At 37.4% G+C, this 27,999-nt stretch overlaps 2 protein-coding genes across 5 annotated transcripts in view; one reads left to right on the top strand and one right to left on the bottom strand.

Moving 5' to 3' along the window:
- The window catches only part of LOC109418956 (mediator of RNA polymerase II transcription subunit 15), a 566,077-nt gene that overhangs the window by 241,684 nt on the left and 296,394 nt on the right, over positions 1 to 27,999 (bottom strand). The gene's annotated exons all lie outside the window — the stretch shown is intronic.
- On the top strand, positions 4,339 to 16,929 carry LOC109418963 (uncharacterized). The gene is made up of 4 exons (XM_019693184.3): positions 4,339 to 4,667; positions 4,787 to 4,878; positions 16,016 to 16,160; positions 16,235 to 16,929. Exons 1-4 carry the CDS (start codon positions 4,541 to 4,543, stop codon positions 16,375 to 16,377), a joined length of 507 nt encoding a protein of 168 aa, XP_019548729.2. The 5' UTR covers positions 4,339 to 4,540; the 3' UTR covers positions 16,378 to 16,929.

Below are 27,999 nucleotides of genomic sequence, written 5' to 3'. Positions count from 1 at the left end.
TATTGAAAAAGTTCAGTGATAACTATTGATACAAAAGTTACAGATAGGTTGAATTTTGACAATAAAAATGCACCAAGACAAAAAATTGTGTAGCCTAAAATGCTGAAGGCAGATAGCTATGGTGTCTTCAGCAATTTTATTGGTCATCACACAAGAAACATATTTGTCGAAGACATCATAGTTATTTGACTTCAGCATTTTCGGCTACATAATTTTTTGTCTTGGTGCATTTTTATTGTCAAAATTCAACCTATCTGTAACTTTTGTATCAATAGTTATCACTGAACTTTTTCAATAGTTTTTGAAAATTGAAATGTTTTGTAGTTCGTCACAGAAAAATGGAAACAATCGGTTGAAACATAACTGAGATATGGCAATCCAAAGTTGACTAGTTTGTATGGGAAAACGACTTTGGTGCATTTTTATTGTCCGATACTGTACATTATTGGTTCTGAGTAGCTTTCCCTCTTTTAATGCAGGACATAAAAAAGGTGCATAAATTGAAATCGCATAAAAATAACATGCACAAAAAAGTTTTTAGTGTACAGGGGTTACTTTGGAAATTCTTCTAGAGATTTCATCAGAAATTCCCATAGCAACTTTCAATTTTTCCAGAAAATCCACTAGAGATTCCTCCGGAGGTTTCACAAAGAGTTGTGTATGAGTTTCTGCAAAAAAAATTCCAGAGATTTACCCAATTTTTTTCGGTACTTTTCTAGATTTCGAAAATTTCTTAAAGCATTCTCTCAAACGATCTTCCAAGGATTTATTCCAAAATTTTCTCCGGGGTTTGCTTTAGATATTGATCCAGGGATTTTTTTAAATATGAATTTCTATCAGAAAATCTTCCTGGGATTTCTTTAGAATGAACTCATATTGAAAAAAAAAAAATAATATGAGAGAGAGATCCTTTCGGGATTTTTCTTAGAAAATCCCCTAGGGGTTCCTTCACAATTTTTTCGAGTCATTCTTTCAGAAAATGTGCCATGGCCTTATTATGAATTCGACTAATAATTTATTTCGAAATATCTTCTGATTTTCCTCTAGAGATTTCTTGCAAATTTTTCCAAGGATTGCTTTGAAAAAACTTTCACAGATTTTTCGATATTTTTTCATGGACCCTTGCTGAAATGCATGCTAGGATTCATTTAAAAAATGTTTCACGAGTTCCTGAAAAAAATCTCCCAGGGATTCTTAAAGAAATTCTTTCACGGACTCCTTTGGAAACTCCTTGTAGATTTATTGTAAAAAAATAAATATCTAGGAAATCCTAAAGAAATTCAGTCACAAATTCTTTCACAAAATCTTCTAAGAATTCCTTTTAACATGGGGAATATTTTTTGGCATTCAGTCTTATATTCTCAGCCAAAACAGATTAATTTCTGCTGTCCGACAGTAGAAAACTAATCTGTTTTGACTGAGGATATAAGACTGAACGCCAAGAAATATTCCCCAAATTAACATCACAGTCGGTCCTAGTCCATTATTGAAGATGGCAACAAATACATTCCTTTTAACTTTAGAATCTCCTCCAGAAATTTCTCCAAGAACGGATAGCTTCCAAAGATGTTGCATGTATTCCTTTCGAAAAATCTTGCATAGGTTGTAGCAGATATTAAATTATGAGTTTCTTCAGATTATTTTTTAATGAGATTCCTCTAGAATTTTTTTTAAAAACATTCATCTCGAAAATATTCCATATACTTTGTCAAAAATACTCCATGGATTTATTTAGGAAATGACCCACGGATACATTAAGAATCAGTAATTTAGAACTTTAAAATTTTCACAGAAGCTTTCTGAAACATTTTCTCCAAGGATTGCTTTTGAAATTCTACTAAAGGTTATTTAAGAAATTTCCTAGATTTCTTTACGTTCCTTTAAATATTCCTTCAAGATATTTCTCTTCAAAATATTGCTCCAAGGATTTCTTAAGAAAGTTTTAGAAATCCCTTCAGGGATTCCTTCAGATTTTTTCAACAGATTCTTTTAGGTATTCTTGTAAGGATTCATATCATATGCTCAAGATGTTAAAAGATATAAAAACCGCTCACTTTACTATTACTTTAGAGCTTTTAGTAGAACTTGTTACTTCAGACTCTAGTTTAATTTAAAAACACTTCACTAATACTTTACTCTTGCAAAAGAAAATAAAAAATGAATAACTCTTTTAAAGAAAAACTAGAAAGGACGAGCAAATTCCTTTTAATTCTACTACTGTGCTTATCTTCGGACAGATAGGCCTATTTCGTCTGTGACTTACAGACTTCTTCAGTGTCAAGTGCTCGAAGTCGAGCACTTGACACTGAAGAAGTCTGTAAGTCACAGACGAAATAGGCCTATCTGTCCGAAGATAAGCACAATAGTAGAATTAAAAGGAATTTGCTCGTCCTTTCTAGTTTTTCTTTAAAAGAGTTATTCATTTTTTATTTTCTTTTGCAAGAGTAAAGTATTAGTGAAGTGTTTTTAAATTAAACTAGAGTCTGAAATAAAAACCGCTGCCAGACCATTGATCGTGGTTGTTGAAGTGTTTGTTTTTTAAAGTGCTTTAACTTAGTTTAACTTTGTTTAACTCAGTTAGAAAAGGAATCTTAAAGTGAAGAGATAGTGTGCAGTGCAGTCCAGAAAGTTCGTTCATGTGAGAAAAAAAAAATAGAATTTTAGTATCTTCAAATAGTTGTCGTACTCAGGCCAAGTATAAGATTAAATAAATAACATATATTTAGGTAATATTATTTATACAGCAAATGTCACATACGAAAAAACCATATCTCACATATTTAACTCAGACAGACACGCTGGGCATGCACTACGCCAGCCAAGTTTTAGTGTTTTCGATTTCTTTTAGCGTGCAAAACTAACTGCTAGGATATTTTAGCCAATAATGGACCCCTAATCTATAGTGGACCAATTACAATTATTCTAAAATTTCCTGCTCAAATCTCTTTCTACCTATGAATCGTCACCGGGAGACAACGACTCATGTTCCTGGACAGTAGTTGAATATAATGGAATGCTGCAATGCGATTATTCGATTATTTTAACAAATTTGTAAATATAAACACGTCTGGGAGCCACTATTGGATAAATTTAAGAGGGTCCACTGTTGTCACCGATCTAACATGGTAAGAGAATACGATTCACTAAACAGTGGACCCCAACAATCCAATAGAGGACCCCGGGGTGTCCGCTATAGGATATTTTTGACTAGATTTCAAATAATTATTTTGTGAGAAATTTGGGATATTTTTATACGGTTTTTATGTGCAATATGTAGGAAAGTTATAGAACTCATTACGCAATCATTGGTAAAGACAATTCATTTAGGATATCATACCTATTTTACGGTCAGAGAAAATTTCAACTACTAATGTCAAAAGGGATCGAAAAATTTTTGTCCAAAGAAATCGACCTCGTTCGCCCAGTCTAGTAGATAAGTAAGTTTTCTTTCATTCCGTAGAAGATCTTATATCTTGTTTTCTGATAATTACAATGCACAGGTAATGATTTGAAATGCATCTAACCAGTTGATACGTACCTGGAAAGAAAAGAAGAAAAAACAATTGTAGGACAATCGTAATACATATATCTTTATATTATTTTATGTTTTGGAAGTAGAGATTTTTAACATTTGCCAGTGGTTAATTTTGTTTCGATTGAGATAGTTCCCCACTTCGGGAACGTTCAAAAATTACGTCCAACATTTGGGGGAGGGGGGGGGTCTAGAAAAGTGTGACAGTACGTGTATTGAGTATAGGGAAATTGCGTGACAGAGGGGGGAGGGGGGGTCTAGAAATCCCGAAAAACGATGGACGTAATTTTTGAATCTTCCCTTCTGCGTAATAAAAACGTCGTTATAAATTTCCTCATTAGAATATAACAACACTGACATCCCTAAGGCCGTGCAACATTTTCAATCATAACAACTGCTTTGCAACGAGAAATGCCGCGCAAGCGCAACAAAACAGAGAACGTTGACTCATTCTCTCTCTCTTCTCCTTCTCGTGGTTTTGACGGTAAGAAACATGGACCCATATCGTAGCTCTTCAGGATATCATCACAATATACAGTAAGCACCGATACTTTTACAAATGGATGTCAGTTCACTTCTCATCAAAGTTGAAATGTTCTTCTGACTCTGCTTTTAACATAAAATAGAAAAACCTTTAATTCACGTTCAGTATAACTGAATAACTGTCGGAAACAGCTTGAACGTGATTTGCCTTCTTGGCGGTTCAACTGCGTGGTTGTTAACCGCCTACGAAACCCGAAAATCTCAAAACAGAGAAAGAGAGAGTAACTGCAAAAGAGCGAAATTGTCTGCAGAGTATCACCGTCGGTGCGTGAAAGTAGGTAAGCTGTCAAAATAACCAAATATCATAATTGTTTGATTCAAGCAACAGCAGACGGACAATCCGGAGGTGAGCATCGCTCAGATATCGGTCGAACGTTGATCCCAAAAGCTGGGTTTTACCATCTGTCATTTGTGCGGAAAGGAAAAGTTCAAATCAACTGGTGTCGTCCGTTTGTGTTCGGCAAAATGGACAGCTTCCTGCGGTTCTTCATCAAATTTCATGGCTACTGCATCTGCATTGTGAGCAGCGTTCTCACTCCCGTGTTTACGGCGCTGCTGTCGAATGTCAGCTCCTACAGCCAATGGGACGATTGTAAGTACCTGCCTACCCTTCCTATGAAACATTTGCGGAAAGAAAATGTTAGCCTTTGTTGTTTATACGATGCGATGATGACTCAATGCTTTTTTTTTTTTGGTTTTGCTTCGCTACAGTGATCGATTTACGTTTCTCCGGGATACCGGTTCTCATATTGGGAATCGCTTGGATGATTGCCGACAGCTTCCTTATCATCGGAGTAACTAAGGTAAGTTGAGTAGGTGGTTTTTCATTCATATTCATATTCGGTTCGAAGAACTCTTTATACCATCAGCGGGAAAAGAATGTGTAACACGTCGTCGGTTAACAAGGATCGAGAAAGCTCATCGGTGGAGTCAGTCAGTTCGCTGTGAAATTTTAAGGCTTTTCAGAATATTTCGAGATGATACCGGAAAATGGAAATGACGTGCGTAGGCCGTTTTTTTCAAGGTTGAATTCGCACACGCTTTTCATTCATGTAACATTTTTTGCTCCGAGGATGGATCGAATCATGTTCAATTTGCTGAGAGCCCTCCAGGCGATGAAAAAACTACAAAGGGAATGATGTCAATTACTGTAAGTAATTGAATGTGAACTGGCAAATGTATCAATTCTATAAATAAAAATGATCCAGCCACATAATAAAACGTTTCAAAATGTTTGTCGGTGGTTTTTTTTTATCTCTTAGCACGTTATAAAAACTAACGGTTATCTAAGTTTTCGATAATGTGTGACATTAGGTACATATACTTTTCCAATTATGAAAGCGAAATTCAAACTCGGTTTACGACACATTCCATTAAATTCTAATGGGACCCTCAATGATAGGAGAGGAACACAATAGGCTTTTGGACAAATTTAAAACACAAAAATAGTTGTGAGGTTGAACTTTTGAAATTGAAACAAAATACATTTGGAAAAAAAATACCAGTGCCAAGCAAGACGTGATATTTCAAGAAAGGAGCATTTACCCTAGCTTTCCAAAAATCTGCATCAGAACATAATTTGTCCCGACCATTCATGATGCTGCTATGCCTCCAGATTGTTTTTAATCTTGATAAATGAGTCAAATCGAATGACATGATATTCTGCCTTTGGAGCTTCTGTGAGAAGTCTTCTAAAGCATATGGGAGATGCCTTCCATAGATTCTGGTTGGAGCACTTCAGAATTTCTGGTGGGGAAGCCCTTGAGAACATCTGGGAGATGCATTCCAGCACTTCTAAGAAAGGCCTTCCATTACTTCAGAAGCTTTCAATAGCTTCTGCATCTGGGAGAAGCCTTCTAAGGCTTCTGAGTGATGTCTTCCAGAGTTCCTGGGAGATGCCTTCGAGAGTCGCTGAGAGAAGCTTCTGAGAGAAAACTTCCAGTGTCCACAAAAACCTTTACCCTTGCTATCCTAAAATCTGCATCAGAACATGATTTGTTCCGACCATTCATGATGCTGTTATGTCTCCAGATTTAATTTAATCTGGATAAATGAGTCAAATCGAATGGCATGCTATTCTGCCTCTGGAGCTTTTGTGAGAAGCCTTCCAGAACCCTGGGAGATACCTTCCACAGATTCTGGCAGAGGCCTTCCAGAACTACTGGTGGAAGCTCTTGAGAGCATCTAGGAGATGCCTTCCACAGCTTCTGAGAAAGGCCTTCCATTGCTTTAGAAGCTTTCCATTGCTTCTTCATCCGGAAGAAGCCTTCTGGAGGTTCTAAGAGATGTCTTCCAGAGTTCCTGGGCGATGCCTTCCCGAGCTTTTGGGAGATGCCTTCGAGAGTCGCTGGGAGAAGCTTCTGAGATAAAACTTCCAGTGTCTCAAAAACCGTCCATACCTTCTGCCTGTGAAGCTTCTTCCAGAGCATCAGGGAGATGCCTTCCAAGGCTTCTGAGGGAAACCATTTCATTGCTTCAGAAGTCATAAAGCTTCTGCCTCTGCCTCTGGAAGAGAGCTTGTAGAGCTTCTTAGAGAAGTCTTCTAGAGCATCTGGGAGATGCCTTCCAGAGCTACTGGGAGAAATCAAACAGAGCATCTGGGAGATATCTTCCAGTGGATCAGGGAGATGCTTTCCAGAGCTCCTGAGAAAGCCTTCGATTGTTTCAGAAGCCAAAGCTTCTGCCTCTGAGATAAACCTTCTAGAGCTTCTGCGAAATGCCTTCCAGAGCTTCTGAGAGAACTCTTCGAAAGCTTCTGAGAGAAGACTTCCTGTGCTTCAGAAGCCTACCATTTCGTTAGCATCTGGACTTTTTAAGAGAAATCAGAAGTTCCTTCCAGAACTTCTAGGAGAAACCTTCCAGAGCTTCTGGGAAAGGCCTTCCAAAACTTCTGGTAGAAGCCTTGCTGAACACCTGAGTAAAACTTTACATTGCTTCAGTAGTCTTCCATAGCTTCTGCATTTGGGAGAAGTCATCTAAAGCTTCTAAGAGATGTCTTTCAGAGTTCCAGAGCCTTTGGGAGAACCCTTCGAGAGTCTCTGGGAGCATCTACTGAGAGAAGACTTCCAGTGTCTCAAAAATCTTCCAAAATTTCTTCATCTGGAGCTTCTGAGGGACGTCCTCCAGAGCATCAGGGAGATGCCATACAGAGCTTCTAAGAGAAACCTTTCATTGCTTCAGAAGCCATAAGCTTCAGTCTTTACCTCTGGGAGAAACCTCCTAGAGCTTCTTAGAGAAGTTCTCCAGAGCATCTGGCAGATGCCTTCCAGATCTACTGGGAGAAACCATCCAGAGCATCTGGGAGAAATCTTCCAGAGGATCAGGAAGATGCTTTCCAGAGCTTCTGAGAAAGCCTCCTATTGCTTCAGATGCCGAAGCTTCTGCTTCTGCGAAATGCCTTACAGAGCTTCTGGGAGAGGTCTCCGCGAACTTCTGAGAAAACTCTTCGAAAGCTTCTGAGAGAAGACTTCCTGTGCTTCAGAAGCCTTCCATAACGTTATTCTCTGGACTTTTCAAGAGAAACCAGAAGTTCCTTCCAGAACTTCTAGGTGAAACCTTCCAGAGCTTCTGGGAAAGGCCTTCCAAAGCTTCTGGTAGAGTCGTTGCTCAGCATCTGAGTAAAGCATTTCATTGCTTCAGAACCCTTCCATAGTTTCTGCATCTGGGAGAAGCTATCTAAAGCCTCCAAGAGATGTCTTACAGAGTTCCTGGGAGATGCCTTTCAGAGCCTTTGGGATATGCCTTCGAGAGTCGCTGGGAGAAGGTTCTGAGAGAAATCTTCCAGTGTCTCAAAAACTTCCCATAATTTCTGCTTCTGAGGGAAGTCTTCCAGAGCATCAGGGAGATGCTTTTCAGGGCTGCGGAGAGAAACTTTAAGCTTCTGGGAGAGGTCTTTGCGAGCTTCTAAGAAAACTTTTCGAGATCTTCTGAGAGAAGTCTTCCTGTACTGGCCTCTGGACTTTTTAAAAGAAACCAGTACAGTGGCGTTTCGGTTTTATCACTAGTCGTTTTAATCACTACTCGCTCAAATTCACGGTATTCTGTTTGATTATATCACGATTTTAATTTCGTTTTTATCACACTTGTTTTAAAACATTCCGAAATCAATATAAAATCAATACAGCATTGTCCAGTCCACCAAAACAGTTAAAAAATATAAGCTACGACTTATATATTTTGCAGTTGAACGATTTTGGATAAAAAATTACATATATTTCTCGTTTCGCTAAATTCACGATTTCGTTTTTATCACGGTAAAATTTTTTTTGACCGTGATAAAACCGAAAAACCACTGTAGTATCTTCCAGAACTTCTAGGAGAAACCTTTCAGAGCTTCTGGGAAAGACCATCCAGAGCATCTGAGTAAAGCTTTTCATTACTTTAGAAGCTTTTCATAGCTTTTGTATCTAGTGCTCCAGAGTGTCTTCCAGAGCTCCTCGGAGATGCCTTCCAGAGCCTTTGGGAGAAGCTTTCAAGAGCTTCTAAGCGAAGACTTTCAGTGCTTCAGTAGTAGCCTTCTTTAACTTTTGCTTCTAGAGCTTCAGAGAGTAATCTTCCAGAGCATCGTGGAGATGTCTTCCAGTGCTTCTCGGAGAAGCCTTCCAGAGGTTTTGAGAGAAGTTTTCCAGAGCATCTGGGAGAAGCCTGTCGAAGTACCTAGAAGATACCTTCCAGGTCTTCTGAAAAAAGCATCTCATTGTTTCAATAGCCCTCCATAGCTTATGCCTCTTGTAGAAACCTTTTTGTGCTTCTAAGAAATGTCTTCCAGAGCTTCTGAGAAATGCTATCCAGAGCCTCTGGGGAAAGCCTTCGAGAACTTTTGAGAGAAGCTTTCCATAACTTGTGCCTCTCAGAGATGCCTTCCACAGCTCCTGGGAGAACTCTGGACAATTCCGTCTCAAATTCCTTAGGCGACTTTCTTGAATACGTATCTGGTGTAAACCTTGAATAAGTCTGAGATATAATATCTTGCGGAGTTATTGATCTTCAAAATCCGAAGCAAAACTTTATGATCTTCGCAGTATATTTTGGAATGACTTTTGAGGATGTTTGAAGGAAATCCACTTTGCAGATATTTTTCCAGTTAAACATTTATTGCGGTAAAAATTGAGCTTTCCTGTTTTTTTTTTTAATTTTTTCGAAAATTTTTTTCGACAAATTATAAGATCGTAAGCGCCTGCTGCTGACAGTCTTACTGAAACTTAACAAGGAATTTTCCTGGGATTTCTTCAATTTTGAGAAATCCTCCACGAACTTATCCAGTAATGCTTCCCAGAATAACTTCATACTTCCTCTTTGGGAGCCACCATGACAGAATTGAGGGATATTTATGAATTTCAAGAATGTATGCAGAAATACCACATCATTTTGGTAGCCTTGCTAGTGATAGCCAAAAAAAAGCAATAGCCCTTAGCCAGAGAGTCCGGGTCCCCATTATTGGAGATCACGCTATTGGACAACGGTCAATCAACAATTTCTACTCCAGCTTCAATTCAAAAACCACTTAGGAAGCCCAAGTCAACATGTGCAGAAGTTCATTCAGGGATTTCTTTCAAAAGGTCTTCAAGGATTTCCCTGGAATTCCTTTAAGATTTGCTTTAAAACATCCTTTACGAATTCAGTCTCCAAAGAAAACTTTCGAAATCATCATCAGATTATTTCCACCAGTAGTGTCATAAAGAATTGTTTTTTTTTAATCTGGCCTGAATTAATTCACCAATTCGCCTACGATTTTTTACAAATCATCTCAGACGTTGTTTGAGATATTTGAACAGAGATAACGTTAGAGTTTCCGCTGGTTATTTATTCAGAAATTAATCTAGGCATTCGTTTGGAGAATCTTTTGGAGATTCCTTTAGAAAACCTACCAAGACTGTCTTTAGAAATTCTTCAAAAAATCTTTCTAAACAAAATATTTGACAAATTTCCGTCCGAGTATTCGGATAATTCCCTCACGGATTCATTCAAAAAGTCTTCCATGGATTTATTCGAAAATTTTCTTCAGGGATTTGTTTAGATTTTCCTCCTAATCTACAAACTCCACAAACAATTCTTTCAATGCATCTTGAATGATTTACTTTTCTGCACTTCTTGTCTATAAAAATATCCATAACTTTAAGCAGAAATTCCTCCAGGGGTTCTTTCAAAAATTTCTTCCAAAGATTCCTTCAGAAATTTCTTCAGACAATTATTTAGAAATTTCTCCAGAGATTCCTTTAAAATAATTTTACTTTCGATACCTTCATAAAATATTCCAGAGTTAATTAAAAATGTTTCAAAAGTTTATTCGAAAAATTTTACTGGGGTTACTTTGGAAACTCTTCCAAGAATTTTACCATAAATTCCCACAGCAACATCCAATTTCTCCAGAAATTCCACTAGGGACAAAGAGTTGTGTATGAACTGCTGCAGAAAATTCTTCAGAGATTTACTCTACTTTTTCAGGACTGTTCTTGATTTTTTTTTTTAGAAAAACCCTTCAGAAATTCCTTTGAGAACTCTCAAACGACTTTCCATGGATTTATCCCAAAACTTTATCCTAGAGTTGCTTTAGAAATTGCTCCAGGGATTTTTTTTTTAATTTCTTTCAGAAAATCTTCCTGGGGTTTTTTAGAAATTCCTCAGAAGACCCTTTCAAAAAAAAAAAAAAAACTGCCCTACGGGTTCCTTCACAATTTTTTCCAGGCATTCTTCCAGAAAACCTCCCATGGCTTTTATTATAAATTCGTCCAATAATTAATTCAGAAATATCTCCAGATTTTTTTACAAATTTCTCCAAGAATTAGTTTGAAAAAACTTCCACAGATTGTTCGAAAATTCTTTTATGAACCCTTGCTGAAATTCATCCTAAGGTTCATTAAAAAAAACTTTCATGATGTTCTGAAAAAAAATCTCCCAGGGATTCTTAAAGGAATTCTTTCAAGGATTCCTTTGGAAACACCTCGTAGATTTACGTTAAAAAAATCACCCAGAAATTCCTAAAGAAATTCAGCCAGAAATTCTTTCACAAAATCTCATAGGGACTCCTTCAGACTTAAGAATATCCTCCAGAAATTTCTCCAACAACTCCTTAAGAAAGTCTTGCACGGATAGCTTCCAAAAATGTTGCAAAGTACTTCAAGAAAAATTATAAGTTCTTCTTAAAAAATATCGTGCATAGATTGTTCCCGAAATTCATTCTCGAATTTCTTCAATCTTTTTGTTTTACATGGAGTACATCCGGATCTTTTTTTACACGGGTATTTTTTTTATATATAGCTCATTCAATGTTGAACTAATTGACATAAATTTTCGTACACGAATAGTACTACCCAACAAATATTTTTGCTGTATCTCTTAAGCAAACTTTAGCTTAAGAAACTGTTATTTACCTAGCTCTTTTACTTGGGTAATGGTGCCTACATGTGTACAAAATTTCATAAGAATCGGTTCAAAATTGACGAAGTTATAGCAAAAACCAGAATCGGGTGTAATCAGAAAATTTTAAAGCATTCACTTAGAAAACCTTCCATGAGCTTTCTCAAAAATATGCCATGATTTTTTTTTAGAAAATAATGCACAGACACATTAAGAATCAGAAATTAAGAACTTCTTCAAAACTTTCTCACTAGTTTTCTAAAGAATTTTATAAGGATTGCTTTGGGAATTCTACAAGAGATTTTTAAGGAAATTTCAAAGATTCCTTCACATTTCTTCAGATATAGACTGTTTCAGAAATTATAAATACACTTTGTTTATTAAATAAAATGAACTGTTCTAATGATTTTTACCAACTTCTTTCAGAGTATAGCATATTATACTCCATATTTTTATATTTCCTTTCAATTGTCTTGATATTTTAAAGAACAGTCGAGTTCCCTAACAAATTACTTAATTTTTCAAATTTGCATTTGCACAAAGGTGTTTTTTAATGATTTCAACATTATTTATCATTAAATACCAAAAATTATCTAAATTTTTATCACATTCGCTTTCTCAACAAGTTGTCTAAGGATTACCTTGATCAAAATTTGGGAAAAATCGATAAAGGAATTTCCACAACATTTTTTCGGAGCTCAAGTTTCTCATTTTTTAAGGTTTTCTACGGAACATAAGAACTACCACACAGTTTCTTAGCTTTCCTGAACGCATTTGATCTAAACACACTCATTTTTTCAGCTCATTCGATCCTTCAGATATCAAAGCTTGTCATATCATAAAAACGAATGCAGTAAGCAGTAATTAAGACATTCGTTTGCTTAACGTTTGTTGCTACTGGTGTTGTTGAGAAATTTAAAACAAAAATTTTTGTTTTGAGAAGGCCCGTAATGGTGGTTCTTGATCAAATATTCCAGTAAAAATTACTCTTAGCAATCGAGAAATATCTTTTATTATCGATACAGCCATTTTTATTGTGTTTGTAAATTAAATATTTTATCTGTGAGATTTTTTTCTATTCTACTATGCTACATTTTTTGACCATTTTGTGCAACTTCAAATTTTAATCATCTAGTTTACAGAGCCCTATTTTTTACCTTTTACCAGAAACATCAACAAAATTGGTATTATTTGCTTCGTTAGCATGTTTACCATAAGGGCTAGAAGAAACTTTTTTGGATATTATACTCAAATTGAAATGGCAGTTAATCGTTAGTGTATTTATAATTTCTGAAACAGTCTATATTCTACAGATTCTTTCAGATATTCACATACAGATTCTTATGGAAAGGCTGTAAGACATTCTTGCAGAGATTCTTGCTGAAATTTACACAGAGATTTCATCAGAAATTCCGCTGGGTACTCTTCTATGGATTTTCCCAGAAATTCCTTCAGGGTTTCCTCTATGAATTCCTCCAGGAAATCATTCAAATAAAGTATCTCAAGAGTTTTTGTTAAGTAGTTTCCAGGTGTTTCGTCAGGTTTTCCTTCTGGAATTTCTTAAAAAAAATCCTTCCAGATATTCTTGAAATATTCCTGTTTGTCAGAAATGCTTACAGAATTTTATTTAGAATTTTCTTCAGATTATTTTTAAGTTCTTCAGCGGTACTTTCGAAAATAGCTTTAGAAACTTCTTCAATATTCCTAAAAATACTTCAGAAGTTGTTCCAGCAGTTCCTTCAGGAATTGCTCAAGCGGATCCTCCAGAGATTCCTCCAGGAATTTATCCATGGAAATGTACCTGTGAAGGGGCGCTGAAATCGGAGAACCTTGACTTACTAGCTCTGATTTTACCATGACAGCATTGGAAATAATTTATCCCACATTTTGTCAGTAATTACTGATTACAGATTACTGATTACAGATTATAATCTGTCGAAGTATTACAATGACCTTTTTTATGGAAATTGCTACAAATTTTGGAATTCAAAGAAAATGAGTACACGCGATTAGTATAAGTATAAGGCATCTACCAAAAATATCAGGATCTCTTTGTAGAAGTCATAAGAAATCTTGGAAGAAGTTTGTTAGAAAGCGTAGAAGAAATCCCATTCCCGACAATTTCACAAAATGTGAGATCTTCCTTCAGAAGGGAATTAAAGCATGTGTCCCGAGATGAATTAGCCTAGGGCTAAAAATCTCGTTAATACAGATAAAAAAGCTTTGAGGAAAAGTCTGGCAAATGGGAAGTTTGCATGCATCCGCCAAAAATCGCCAGTGAGTCACCCCATATAATCTGCCCATCGTGATCATCGACAAAGTGGGAGATATTTATGGAATAAAAAAAAAGTCAGAAAGGGAAGTATGAGATTAAGGTGATACTGCCTGATTCGAAGACTGAATTCCCTGGCCTGGTTGGGAGATAAAAATGACATGCCTTTTGTTTATTTCTATCATTACTTTATTGAAAATCCAAATGTTCAATTATGGTGGCTCCCGGAGAGGAAATAGAAGATTTGGAAGATTTATAGAAGTAACTTTCAAGAGTATTGCTGGACGATTTTTACAATAAATTTGAAAAAAAAATGGAGTAATTCTGGAAAGCGATGCTGGATAATTTCATGATTGGATTGATTCAGGATTGCTCAAAAGTATTGTTGGAGATTCATAGGAAAATGTCTGGTTGAGTTTCATTTGGCAGAAGCTAGTAGAATGCCGATAAAAGTTTTCAGAAAAAAGGGTCGGAAATACAATGTTCAATTATGGTGGCTCCCAAAGAGGAGTTGTAAGTGTATATATGAAAAAGTTTTGGGAGCATTTAGCATTAGCATTAGCATTAAGCGAGTCGCACAAATTCGTAGGTGGTACAGTCCTAGACCGCTGTTATGAGGGTTGCCTCCTTCCCGTCCGAACTTTCAAAGCACAAAGATTTGGGACTAATCTCTGACTCTTAGACAAGACTGACGCAATCCTCCAATGGTCGAGCACTGTCCTGGCCACGTCCTTGCGACTGCTGAGGAATGGGAAAGGATGGTTAGTTTTGGACACCTATGAAAAAGTTTTGGGAGTTGCACAAATTCGTGGAGAGATCCATAATTATTGTTAGATATTCGTCGGAAAATTAATGAATTTTAGTTAAAATACTGGTAGGGCACCAAGAGAAAATGCCGGAGAAGATTTGGAAGAATGTAATTATGGAAGCACTGCCGGATAAATTCGTGGATCAGAGAATTTCTCAAAAGTATTGCAGAAGATTCATGGGAAATTCTTTGGCTGAATTTAAGTTTGAATTCCAACAGTAGATGATGTAATAGAATACAGAGAAAAATATTGAGCTTGAGCTTATCTTTAATTGATCCCCCTGGGATACACGACGAACCAATGAGATATCTGCTGGGAATTAAAAAGGCATCTTCAGTGTGTGAGCGTTGGTGATCTTCTATTTTTAGGCGACAATGGCGTCTGGTCACGTCAGGTTGCAGGTCAATAGTCAATTAGAGGAAGGAGATGATTGTGATGATCCTTTGTATACCTCTGCGTCTGCACAAATTCATGCGGATATCGGAGAGTTCATGGGATATGGTTCACACATTGGTGCGTGGATGCCAGGCGTCAGGTGAACAATTAATGTGTTATTACTGTAAAGATGCGATCAGTTCGCTCGATTGGATAGCTCGTAGGCGCTATATGATAGATTGACACTGTGCTGTGAAAGTTGGAAGGAAGAGAAACGGAAAAAAAGACACGGACACGTTTAGTACTTCCAGTGAGCTATTTTGCTCTTTGAAGGAAGCTCGACACTAGACAACGGACTAGCATGCAACGCTCAGTGGCACAGCCGAAAACTTTTCCTGACAGCTGCGGCGGGAATCGAACCCGCGCTCCTAGCATGATGCGACTAAATGCTTGGTGACACTAGCCGCACGACCACGAAGCCACACATGCTTTTTCAACTCATATCTGATCTTGCGATGGCTATGAACATTTGAATATACATGAGTTGTATATGAAGAAAGGAGGGAGAAAGTATGTAGAAATATACTAAGTAGGGGGAGAGGTACGGGCCTGGGATTGAACCCACGACCTTATGCATACGAATCAGAAGCAGAAGCCATTAGACCACTAAGCCCGTTTTATGTAGAATGCAGAGAAAAATATTCAGGAAAAAATATTGAAAAATCATAATTTTCATTATGGTGGCTCCAGGAGAGGATATTGGAGAATTAAAGGAGTAATTATGGGAAGCATTGCTGGATAAACTCAAGGAGAATTTTTTTACAGCGTTGCCGTAGATTCTTGGGAAAATTCCTGGTTGAATTTCAGTTAGAATTCCATCAGCAGATTCCGGTAGAATACCGATACAAATTTCCGGAAATTTTAAGAAGTCATATCGATTTTTGATGAAAATTAAAACTCCGTTGTTAAATTTGACATGATTTTTTTTTAATTGATAAATTTGATGATTTGCTATCAACTAGTAACAACACTTTTTGAAAGATTTTCCTCAGATCTCTTTAAAGATTAAAAATATTCTTTTATAAACTAAACCAGTAAAGCGAAACTAACCCACCCCTTTCTTTACAGGAGAGAAAAGCGTTCCTATACCCGTTCTGCGTTATGTTTTTGCTTGAGCTGTTCATGGTGCTGATGCGTGATATGTTTTTGTTGGCTACCGGCGATGGTTGGTACAAAACGGCTTTCTTCAATCTGACCCTACCGATTTTGATGTGTAAGTTTCCATTTTGATTGTTCATTGTCAAGTTACATTAGAATGATTCAATTTCTTTCTCCCCTTCCAAACAGTTATCGTCCCGTACGTGGTGCTCTCGATGATGGCGTTGATTAGATTGTTCGATGTGGATCCTATCGAAAAAACCGAAGACAACTTTGTGCGCTTCGATAGAAACGGACCGGAAGAAGTGGACCGGGTTACCATTGGAGGTTGAGACTGAACCACAGCAGCGGCGTAGAGTGCCACCTAGTTTGGATAGAGGGAAAACAAGTCTCGAACTGGTATGTTCTTAATTGTGGGAAAAGTTTTACCTATATGCAACTGAACGAAGGCTAGTATCGATGAGAGTAGTGGCATTATATGTTTTAACGTTTTGGACAACGGCAGAATCCCGATGATCCACTCAATGTAATGTTAACATTAACTTATCTGTGAAAGCAAAGGGCAACTTGTTGGAGGATATTTGAAACTCGAAAACTGACATATGACATCTGGTATATCTGGTATATGACTATTTAGATTGTAGAGTGCAGCTTATACACTATTAACCATCGATTTATGGAAGTCATAATAGATTTAAGCTCCAATGTGTATGAATACCGTGTGTTCTAAATGTGTAGTGAACTTCCAATATTGGTTGTGTTTTTAAACTTATCTTTAAGTTTCTATTTTTTTTTGTATATCTGTTATTATGTCCAAAGAACGTTATTTTAAATGATTACGTTTTTTATACAGATTACTAATAATTGCGGTATATTGAATCCAATACTTATGTTTTATTATTACAAAGAAACAGATCATGTCTGTTAGGGTGGCCCACACCTATATGAAAAACAAAAATTTCGAAAAAAGCCAAGTCTTACCTCCTAAATCAGTTGTTTTGGACTCCCAGACGTTCAAAATTTGAGCAAAATCGGTTAAGCCTAAAAGGGCGCTCAAAACGCTTGAAGTTTGTATGGGAAAACATGGCCAAATGTATGTAAAAATTTTAAGTTTTCGAATGTTGCCGCTAGGTGGCGCTGTAAGCGTTAATAAATAAACCCTTTTGTATTATTGTAGGTGACTATATGCCAAAGAATTTTGTCGAAGACCTAAAAATGATCCGGCGGCTGTGAAAAAAGTTATACCCTAGGCAAAGTGAGACAAAGTATTGAGATTTCATTATTGATATTATTCCTTTACATGTATTGGAAAAACAACAATAAAGTTTATCCTCACTTTACCTAGGGTATAACTTTTTTCACAGACGTTAGATCACTTTGCGGTCTTCGGCAAAGCTCTTTGGCATACAGTCACCTACAAAAATACCAAAGGGTTTGATTATTGTACACTTACAGCGCCACCTTGCGGCAAAATTCGAAAACGTACAATTTCTGCATTCATTTGGCCAAGTTTTCCCATACAAACTTCAAGCGTTTTGAGCGCCCCCTTAGGCTTAATTGATTTTGCTCAAATTTTAAACGTAGCTTCTGTGAGTCCAAAACAACTGGTTTAGCAGGTGAGACTTGACATTTTTCGAAATTTTTGTTTTTCATATAAGTGTGGGCCACCTTACTGCACTATCCAAGTGTTTTTACATGCTTTACGAAGGAAAATAATTATCATGATCTGTTAACAAATATAATATTGTAATTGATTTATCTCATATATTTTAATTAAATTATGAAAATCCAGCAAAATTTTATTACGACAGATGACATAGTCCTTCTCTATGTAGCAAAAAATTAAAAAAAAGTTTTCTTCCAAGTATTTTTTTTTTTGAAATTTCCTTCAGAAGCTCCTGCACAAAATCTATCGAGAATTACACCAAAGAATCATTTCGAAGTTCCTTTTATTATTATTTTAGGAATTTATACAAGGAACCGTTCATGTATTTTTCCAGGGAATACTTGAGGAATTTCTCCAAAGGTTGGATCCTGAATTCCTGCAAGTATTCGTCCGGGAATTCTTCAAGGAAATGCTTCATGAATTAACTCAAAATTCGTCCAAAGAATTCTTTCCTTTTTTCATACCTGGAGGAATCTCCATTCCTTCAAGGATTTTATTAAAAACTTTAATAAATTTCAGTGACAAAAGTTACTGTAAGAATGTCTTTACTATTTTTCCAAGTTTTCCTTCCGAAAATCAAATTTCTTCATAAAACTCCTTCCAAATTTAATCAAAAGTTCTTACACGGGTTCTTACAGGAAGTTTTCCAATAATGTTTTGGGGAGTTCTACCAGAAAATCTTTCGAGAGTTCTTCCAGGGATGGCTTTAGTATTTCTATCTAAGGTTTTCATCAGGAATTTATTCAAGGAAATCTTCAGGCATTCCTCTGAGAGTTTTCTTCAACATTTGCTACATCAGTTTTACAGGAAATTCTTTAGAAAATCTCAATGAATTTTTCTGTGTAACCTCTTGGAACTTCTTCGGAGCTATTCTAAGGTGGTTCCTTCTGGGGTTGCTCCAAAAAAGTATCTCAGATTTCTCAAGATTATCTCGTACCGTTCCGTTTTCTCCACAGCTATTTCCACAGTTTTCGAACAAAAAAAAATTTCTGATCGGTGGTATTTCTTCTCTGGGATGAACCCAGATGTCCCTTTTTCAATGCCTTCTGGATTTTCTATGGGATTCCTTCCAAGAGTTCTATTAGTAAAAGGAATTCATTAAGGATCTCATGATTTTCTTTATCCCGTTTCGGTCCTAGTTGGGAATTTAATTTCAGAAAAAAGCCGTGACTTCATTTTCCAACCGATTTTCACGAAATTTGAAAAAAAGATCGCGCTACATCTCTATTCATTTATTTAGTATTACATCAAATTCAAGATAAAACTGAATCAACAATATTTCTCCATAATACACGGTTCGTGGCTGCCGCTCTCCATCCTCGGTCGCGCCCGATGCTCGCCAAGTCACGCTCCACCTGGTCCGCCCATCGTGCTCTCTGCGCTCCACGCCTTCTTGTGCCAACCGGATCCGTTGCAAACACCAGCTTTGCAGGGTTGTTGTCCGGCATTCTTGCAACATGCCCTGCCCACCGTATCCTTCCGGCTTTGGCCACCTTCTGGATGCTGGGTTCGCCGTAAAGTGCAGCGAGCTCGTGGTTCATCCTTCTCCGCCACACGCCGTTCTCCTGCACACCGCCGAAGATCGTTCTTAGCACGCGTCGCTCGAAAACTCCGAGTGCTTGTAGGTCCTCCTCGAGCATGGTCCATGTCTCGTGCCCGTAGAGGATCACCGGTCTTATTAGCGTTTTGTACATGGTGCATTTGGTGCGTGGGTGAATCTTTTTCGACCGCAGTTTCTTCTGGAGCCCGTAGTAGGCCCGACTTCCGCCGATGATGCGCCTCCGAATTTCACGGCTCACGTTGTTGTCAGCCGTCAGTAAGGATCCGAGGTAGACGAATTCCTCCACCACCTCGAAAGTATCCCCGTCTATCGTAACATTACTACCCAGACGGTTCCGGTCGTGTTCGGTTCCGCCTACCAGCATGTACTTTGTTTTTGAGGCATTCACCACCAGTCCGACCTTTGCTGCTTCGCGTTTCAGGCGGGTGTACAGTTCTGCCACCGTTCCAAATGTTCTAGCGATAATGTCCATGTCGTCCGCAAAGCACACAAATTGTCCGGATTTTGTGAAAATCGTTCCCCGGCTGTTGAGCCCGGCTCGTCGCATCACACCTTCCAGCGCGATGTTGAAGAGTAGACATGAGAGTCCGTCACCTTGTCGCAGTCCCCGGCGAGATACGAATGAACTGGATAGTTCACCCGAAACCCTTACGCAGTTTTGCACACCGTCCATCGTTGCTTTAATCAGTCTAGTCAGCTTCCCAGGAAAGCCGTTTTCGTCCATGATTCTCCATAGCTCTGCGCGGTCGATACTGTCGTATGCCGCTTTGAAGTCGATGAACAGGTGATGCGTTGGGACCTGGTATTCACGGCATTTCTGGAGGATTTGCCGTACGGTAAAGATCTGGTCCGTTGTCGACCGGCCGTCGATGAAGCCGGCTTGATAACTTCCCACGAACTCATTTGTTTTAGGTGACAGACGACGGAAGATGATCTGGGATAGCACTTTGTAGGCAGCATTCAAAATAGTGATCGCCCTGAAATTCTCACATTCCAAATGGTCGCCTTTCTTGTGAATGGGGCAGATTACCCCTTCCTTCCACTCCTCCGGTAGCTGTGAAGCGCCCTGTACCGTCCAGAGGCTGCATTAAACACTACACGGAATGTGATATCTTTCATTTCATTACAGTCCGACGATCTTTTTAATAAACTATATTGAAGTATCACAAACCATCACTTATCTTATATTACAACGATTCACTTTTTCTTACATCACCTTGACATTTTCTGTATTTCTTCATCGAACTACTAAGTTTAATAATCTAGAGACACTTCTAGCTTCTTCTTGACCAACTACTAAGTCCTACCTACAGCCTTAGGACAGTATCTAGAGGTGTCCCACATGGGAGCTCAAGACTTATCCGATGTGCTGCCTGCGTTAACGTTGTCACCGAACTCCCCGACTACTGGCTGTTCTCTACGAACTGTCTTCACTGACTGCCCCGACTGAAGCCAAAGCCTCCGTATTTATAGCCTAAATTTCCTAGCAATACCCGAACCAGCTTGGGCGTGTCTAAAATTCCTACGATCATTCTCGTCTTGCCGAAGATGTCATGATAATTCCTAACAATGCCCGAACCAACTTGGGCGTATCCAAAACCCTACCAAATGAAAATACTAATAAGTCCAAAACCTAGACCTCTACCTATCCTACTTGTCCTCATCGTGATTAAAATCCTTCTCTTCTTGAAAACATCACGACTCTTCTATCTTGGGCGTATCCCAAGCCCTACCAAGAATATTAATACCAACGAAAAACTTAAATCTCCTAACCACGCCTGACTTGGGCGTGTTCGCACAAAACCTACTGAGAATCTTTACACCAAGGCCTACATCTTCTAGCCCCGCCTCACTTGAGCGTATACAAGGCTTGGGTGTGTGAAAGAATTGAACCAACCATCGACGTCATTATCATTCTCCCCATCATCATCATCGTCACCATCATCATCCTCATCGTCTTTGGAATTTGGCACCAAATTCTCCAAAACAAAGCACCCGCTTTGTTATTGAAGTGTACCTTACTTGGGCACAGTGAACCCTAGCCGGCCCCCGGCCGCGGATGTTGGTTGAAATTATACCCCCACATTCTTTTCTTTCAGTTTACTCGAAGTCAAAACAAATCGAGTGCAAAACAAGTCCGGCGCCGTATGCCGCCAATACGGTGTCTCAATTTCAGAACATTCCAGCTAAGGTTCACCTGAGTTCAGAACCTTACCCGGCCAATTCGGCGCCTTGATTTCGAAACAAAAATAAACAATCTTTGTTCCAGCGCGATCAATATGATGTCGCGGTTCTATATCATTCTTTCGGGTTTATTACCCATCATTGTCCCAAGCGTAATTGAAATTGCATCACACCGACCGGACCTAACGCGGTGCAACACGATCGCACCCGGCCACCACCGGACGATGATGGGTTATAAAAACTAGGTCAGTTGCTTCCAATATGCCGCGCGTGAGGTAGGTAGACCCTACGATGAAAATTGAATCTCAAATCCCCCGGGCAGCTGTTGGGAATGTGGGGTGAAAATGCATTTTTGTTTCAGTTGAATTGACTTTGAATATCGGAAGGCGTGGGAATATTTAGGTCTTTGCATGCCCTCCCACTTAGCGGAGTTTGAACGTGTATAAAATCACGTTCAAATGTAAGTATGTGGGTAAAATGTATCCCCCGAAAACAAAAAAAACTCAGCATTTAAATGATGATGCTAACGATGATTGTTAATATATAAACTGAAACTGCTATACTATTCTCCATTTTTCCTGTAAAGTGTCTCAAAATGTTTTCCAATACAGTTAGCTGATCTAAATCTCCCAAATAAACATTAAATTTTGTATTAACCCTCTTACATTCTTCCTCAAGAGATTGACTTCATTGGTACTCGCTGCTGCTCCTCTTGATTCGTCGTAGGTGTTGTTCGTCTGCCTTTGATATGTGCCTCTTCTTGTTCAATGCCCAGATCAATTGGTTAGTATCAGGTCTCAGATGAGTGGTATCGTTGCTTCTCTGTTGTACTGGTTTGTCTTGAAGATGATGTAGTTGATTCAGTTGATGTCGTCTCCTGTGGGAACGTGACCATGAAGCTTTGGTATCCGGATATTACCTCGGTTGAATCGTATTTCCCTGCTGGTAATTCCCGCGCTGTCGTTTGCATACAGAAGAACTAGTTTTACTGTTGCTTTCTGTTGTTTCTCGAAAAAGTGTCATAAGTTGCCTTCCGAACTGGATTGTTTATCATTGTCGTTTACGGTGTTGTGGTTGATTACTTATCGCCCGCCTTCTGAATTTTATTGGTATTGGATCAATCTCAATAGTGATGCGAATATTGTTGTCTTTGACCTGGTGCAAATTGTGGAACTGTTGCACACTCTTTAAAGAGTTTGTAATTAGTTGACTTAAATTCTAAAGCTTTCGATGATGTCGAAATGTTGCATTCCTGATTATGGTTACTGTTAATTGTTGTTGTATGAAGCACAGAGTAAGTGCTTTTTCAATGGTGAATGTAATGCGGTTGGTGAACATTACATTATGTCGGTTGATTTGGGAAACTTTGAAGACGTCCTTCTCTCATCATATGTTTGTATGAATTGTTGTTGTTGTTGTTGTTTTTGTTGTTGTTGTTTTGTTGTTGTTGTCGTTGTTGTTGTAGTTTTTCCCGATGCTCTGCATTGTGTTGGTTCATATTAGCAGATTCGCAGATGTACAATAATATTTGTCTCGATGTGCCACCCGAGTTGACCTTGAATCGTCTCCGGTGAAAAATTATGTTCGCTGAATTCTCTCCTCCGCCATACCAGCACCTTTGACCTTCAACTTTCCATCCGATCTGTCATTTCTCGTCATCGTACCAATTGGCTGTGGTACGTTTTCATAGAGGTACTGTTGAACTGCTCCTCTGATTGCTCTCGCCAGGTGTTGCCTTCTCGTCTTGTCCTCCCGCGTCATCTCTCGAGGAAGTTATATTTAAATTCTATCGAAACCATCGATTTATAAAATATTGATCTACCATGACAAACTGAACTTTTAGTCTTCATGTTATTATTATTTGTTTTTCTTGTATGTGCAAAATATAACCTTTACAATAGTATTTAAAAAAAACTGCATCATTACATTAATTATGCTCTGTTACCGTTACTTTTCTTAATAGTCATAAACTGTTTTTTTTTTCAAAACCCGTAAAATATTAAAATGTGAGTTGTAGCAATGGAAAGCTTCTGCAGGATCACTATAAACATCTGTATTACCAATTCCAAAAAATCTCACTGCAGAATTCTCTCCAGTGCGTTTTCTTTCAATTCCTGTTTGCTCCGTTTCCTTTCGCAGGCTCGGCTTGATCGCCTTATTGCTACGACTTCTCCCCCTTACCGAATAAGGTTTTTGGATGGATACCTGTAACGAGACTTAGATCTTGTGTTTAATTCATGATTTGATAAAATATAAATATATTTATGTTAATTTCTAGTTTTTGTTTCTTGACGCCACCTAATGATTCCAAATCTATAAATATTACTTCATTTTTCATTCACATATTAATATTTTTCTTTTTTTTTTCAAATTAGTTATTCATTCACCATTCACACTCAACATTCACAAGCATCCTGGGGGGCCCTCCCTTGTCCTCATCATTCAATTTTCATCCGATCTCGTATATACTTTCAAAATTGTTATGTGACATGACCATATTATATAGGAGCGTCCTCCGTAGTTTAATTAGGGTCTAAATTGTTTCTAAATTGTTTTTTTTTGTTTAATCCGTTTTGCTTTATCGTTTCAGAGAATAATCGTTCGTTTGTTGTCATTGATTCTTTTTTATTATTAATACTCTCAATCAACAATTTATGTCTTTTGTTTGTTTGCTCAAACCTCATTTATTATGTATTCCATATGTATTAACGTTAAATAGAGCTGCTTCTTTATTCAAGAATCTCTCAAGTTATTATTTTTCTTCTTATACATTCCCCGCTATTGTTACCCGATATACCCCAATGATATTTCCCCTTTCAAGAATACTTTTTATTTCCCATCATATTATTCCCAATATATCAATTCTTCATTCCCAATTTCTATATACCCTTTTCAATTAATCATTTTGCTTAGTTATGTTTACTCCTCCCAAATTACCCCTTTTCAGCTCTTCGGTACATTCAAATCGTTCTTGCATTCAAACTCATGCCGAATTGATGGACGCATTTTTGTTATAATTCAGCTGTACAAAATTTCCCGAAAACTTATTTTCATTATCCTGATTCATTCATCATTATCATTTCTTTATGTCTCTTCATATTCTCATAAAATTTATTTATTTATTTATTGCTATTATCATTATTTTTTTATTTCATTTTTTTATCAATTCCTTTTGAGTTGTTACGATATAATTCCAATTAAGGTAATTCGTATGCTCTCCAATCGTTAACCGTTTTGTTGTGAACCTTACTACAGTTATATGTGATAATTGTTTATTTAATATAATAATTCAATTAATATTCCTAGCTATCCTACGCAAGCCTCTATCCTAACATATTATTCCTATGGTATTTTTTTTAACAACATATTTAGTAACTAATATTTACAAAAAATCATTCGTAATAAGGAAATAATTGGTTTTTCAATATTTACATCAATTTATACATTGACGACTATGCATAGCTAATCAATCATTATACTTTTTTAACCTATTATTGTGGACTTTTTCAAATTTGTTCCCATTTTTAATGATTGTGGTTTGTTCGCTGGGTAGGTCAACTACTGCGTATGGGCCTCTCCATTTACTTTGAAGTTTTTGACCTGTTCCTGTTGGGATTGCTTGTACTAAAACCAACTCGCCCCACATAGGTTGCCATTCTTCGGTTTTCTTATCATAAATAATTTTACGTTTCTCTTTCGAAATAATCAAATTTCTTTTGGCGTTTTCATGCAAATTTTTAAGAATTTGTTTCATTTCGCAAAAATAGTCATTATATGTTAGATCTGAATCTGTTGGAGTGTATATAGAGGTAGGAATCCTTGCCTTTCTTCCATATAAAAGTTCGAACGGACTGTAGCTTGTTGAGCTATTATTTGTAGTATTGTATTCAAAGGTAAAATAATCAAGATGTTGGTCCCATTGTTGCGGGTTTTCTCCGACAAATTGTCGCAAATATGTTTTCAATTCTCTGTTTGATCGTTCTACTAGATTTGCTTGTGGGTGATAAGCACTTGTATTGATTTTTTTGATTTTCAAAATTTTGCATGCGTGTTTAAAAAATTTGCTCATGAAATTTGCTCCTTGGTCTGTCACCAGTTCCAACGGAGTACCGAATTTACAAATGAATTTTTCGACAAAAGTTTTGGATACAGTCTCTGCTTCTTGATTGTCCATTGGAGCTACTACCAAAAATCTTGTAAGATCATCCTGCATAACCAGCGCGTATTTGTTGCCCCATTCGGATTCTGGGAGAACAACAATATCCATATATAATTTTTCAAATGGTTCGGATGACGTTGTGGTTACTTTTAAAGGAATTTTATTGGATTTACAAATTTTATTTTTCTGGCATGAATCACATTGTTTTACGTAATTCTCGATGTCTCTTCTCATGTTTTTCCAATTAAAAATAAGACCAATGCGTTTCCGCATTCGCCTTGCTCCAACATGTCCGCCTAAAGGAGCATCATGGAACTCTCGAAGAATTGTTTCGATATTTTCATTACGTACTTCAGTGCGTTCCGAATCTGCGTTATAAAGGCTTAACGTAATTTGATTTTTCAAAGCTAAAAATTGAATCATCTCAAGTACTTCAAATTGTTTAATCTTTCTGAACGAAATCAAATGAATATTTTTGGACGCTGTTATCGGCGCTTTATTTTGATTGAAGCAGTTGCTAAGTTTGTAAAAGAATGTTTTGGTATTAATCATTGAATTACTTTTGCCTTCCACAATAATTCCGAATAAATTACTATCTGGAATAGAAACAACTTCATCTTCGCAAAAATCTTTCAGTCCATGGGGTAAATCAATAATTTTTGAAATTTCATTAAATGCTGATCTGCTATTCAAAATTACAATGTTACAATCAGCATCTGCATTTTTCAAATTCCTAGAAATTTTTAATCGATTTACATCAATTGGATTATTCTTGAACATCTCTAAAAATTCATCATATGCGCTTGCCGCAAATGTGTCATTAGTGTGCGTGTTATTGCATAAATCGAAAACGTCGGCCATAATGGATTCCTCAACTTCAGCCTCGTCCGATATCGCACTCGTACTTGCTGGAGGTATATTTGACACCTTGTTTATGCCTCGTAGGTCGGAACCCGTGCAATTATTATTTACGCTATCATTCATATAGGTCATCTTTTGCGTTTTTGTTTTGGTTCCCTCGCTTTCATGGTCCCGGTCAGCGATCGCGCCCCCGTTATTGTCGCCAGAAACGGTGTAGTTTTTCATCAGCTGTTTGTTCGCTTGATCGCGGTCGCGGTGTTTTTGGTTGGATACGTTTTCTTGTTCTGCTCTTTTCGTTTGCTGTCGGGTGACCACAGCAATTAATTTCGACCTTGCGGTTTTAATTTCATCGGCTGGATTACTCTGCTCTTCTGATTCATTGTCTGGATTTAGCCTAGAGAGAAAATCCGCTACAACGTTATCCTTTCCTTGTTTGTATCGAATATCGCATTCCAATCCTTGCAATTTCAAACGCAAACGTGTGAGGACTGCTGAAGTTTCTTTTAGATGCCATATTGAGATCAATGGTCTATGATCTGTGTAAACAATAAACCTCTGATTGTAGATATAATGACGGAAATAATTCACTGCCCATACTATGGCCAGTAATTCTTTCTCAATTGTATAATATTTTCGTTCTGCTCCAATAAGTCCCCTACTAGCGTAAGCTATGGGTCTGTCAATTGATTTTTCATTCGATAAAACTGCTCCAATAGCGTATTCACTGGCATCTGTCGTTAAAACAAATGTGTCCTTGTAATTTGGTCTCACTAGCAAAGAGTCAGACGTTAAAAAGTTTTTCAATTCTTCAAATGCTTTCTGGCACTCTGGGGTCCAGTTAAATTTTACATTTTTCTTCAATAGATCATTCAGAGGTTTTCGTTTTTCTGCAATTCCTGGTATAAACTTACCATAAAAGTTTACTGTTCCTAGGAATGATCGCACTCCTTTTACAGTTTTTGGTATTGCCATTTCTCGTATAGCCTTAATATTACCATCAAGCGGACGAATACCATTTTTATCAACTGTATGTCCTAAAAATTTCAATTCGGTTTTCAAAATTTGGCATTTTGTTGGTTCAATTTTTAAATTATGTTTACGAAGAGCTTTCAAAACTTTAATCAGATTCTCGTTATGCTCTTGAATTGTTCTTCCAAAAACAATGATATCATCCAAATAAACGATTGCTTTAACATCTTCAATTTCAAATAAAACTGTGTTCATCAGTCTTTGAAAAGTCGAGGGACTGTTTCTAAGCCCCATAGGCATTCTCGTGAATTCAAAATGACCTTTGGGTGTAGAAAATGCAGTTTTTGCAGCATCTCTTGGGTCTATAGGAACTTGATAAAATCCGGATTTCAGATCAATTGTTGAAAAGTATTTGCTATCGCCTAGGCTATCCAATATTTCATTTATTTGTGGAATCGGATATACAAATGGTTTAGTTATCAAATTCAATGCCCTAAAATCTACCACAATTCTATGCTTTTTGTTTCCTTCTTCGTCTAAATCTTTCTTTGGTA

The sequence above is a fragment of the Aedes albopictus genome, chromosome 2 (genome assembly GCF_035046485.1).
Source record: "Aedes albopictus strain Foshan chromosome 2, AalbF5, whole genome shotgun sequence".
NCBI lineage: Eukaryota > Metazoa > Arthropoda > Insecta > Diptera > Culicidae > Aedes > Aedes albopictus.
The sequence above is the reverse complement of the archived record's forward strand: the minus strand, read 5'-3'. Positions and strand labels throughout refer to the sequence as shown.

Excerpts from the sequence above, each read along its gene's own strand:
- LOC109418963 (XM_019693184.3), top strand. The coding sequence starts at position 4,541 with ATGGACAGCTTCCTGCGGTTCTTCATCAAATTTCATGGCTACTGCATC. Across the intron at positions 4,668-4,786 it reads CTACAGCCAATGGGACGATT|TGATCGATTTACGTTTCTCC; the intron begins GTAAGTACCTGC and ends GCTTCGCTACAG. Across the intron at positions 16,161-16,234 it reads GACCCTACCGATTTTGATGT|TTATCGTCCCGTACGTGGTG; the intron begins GTAAGTTTCCAT and ends CCTTCCAAACAG.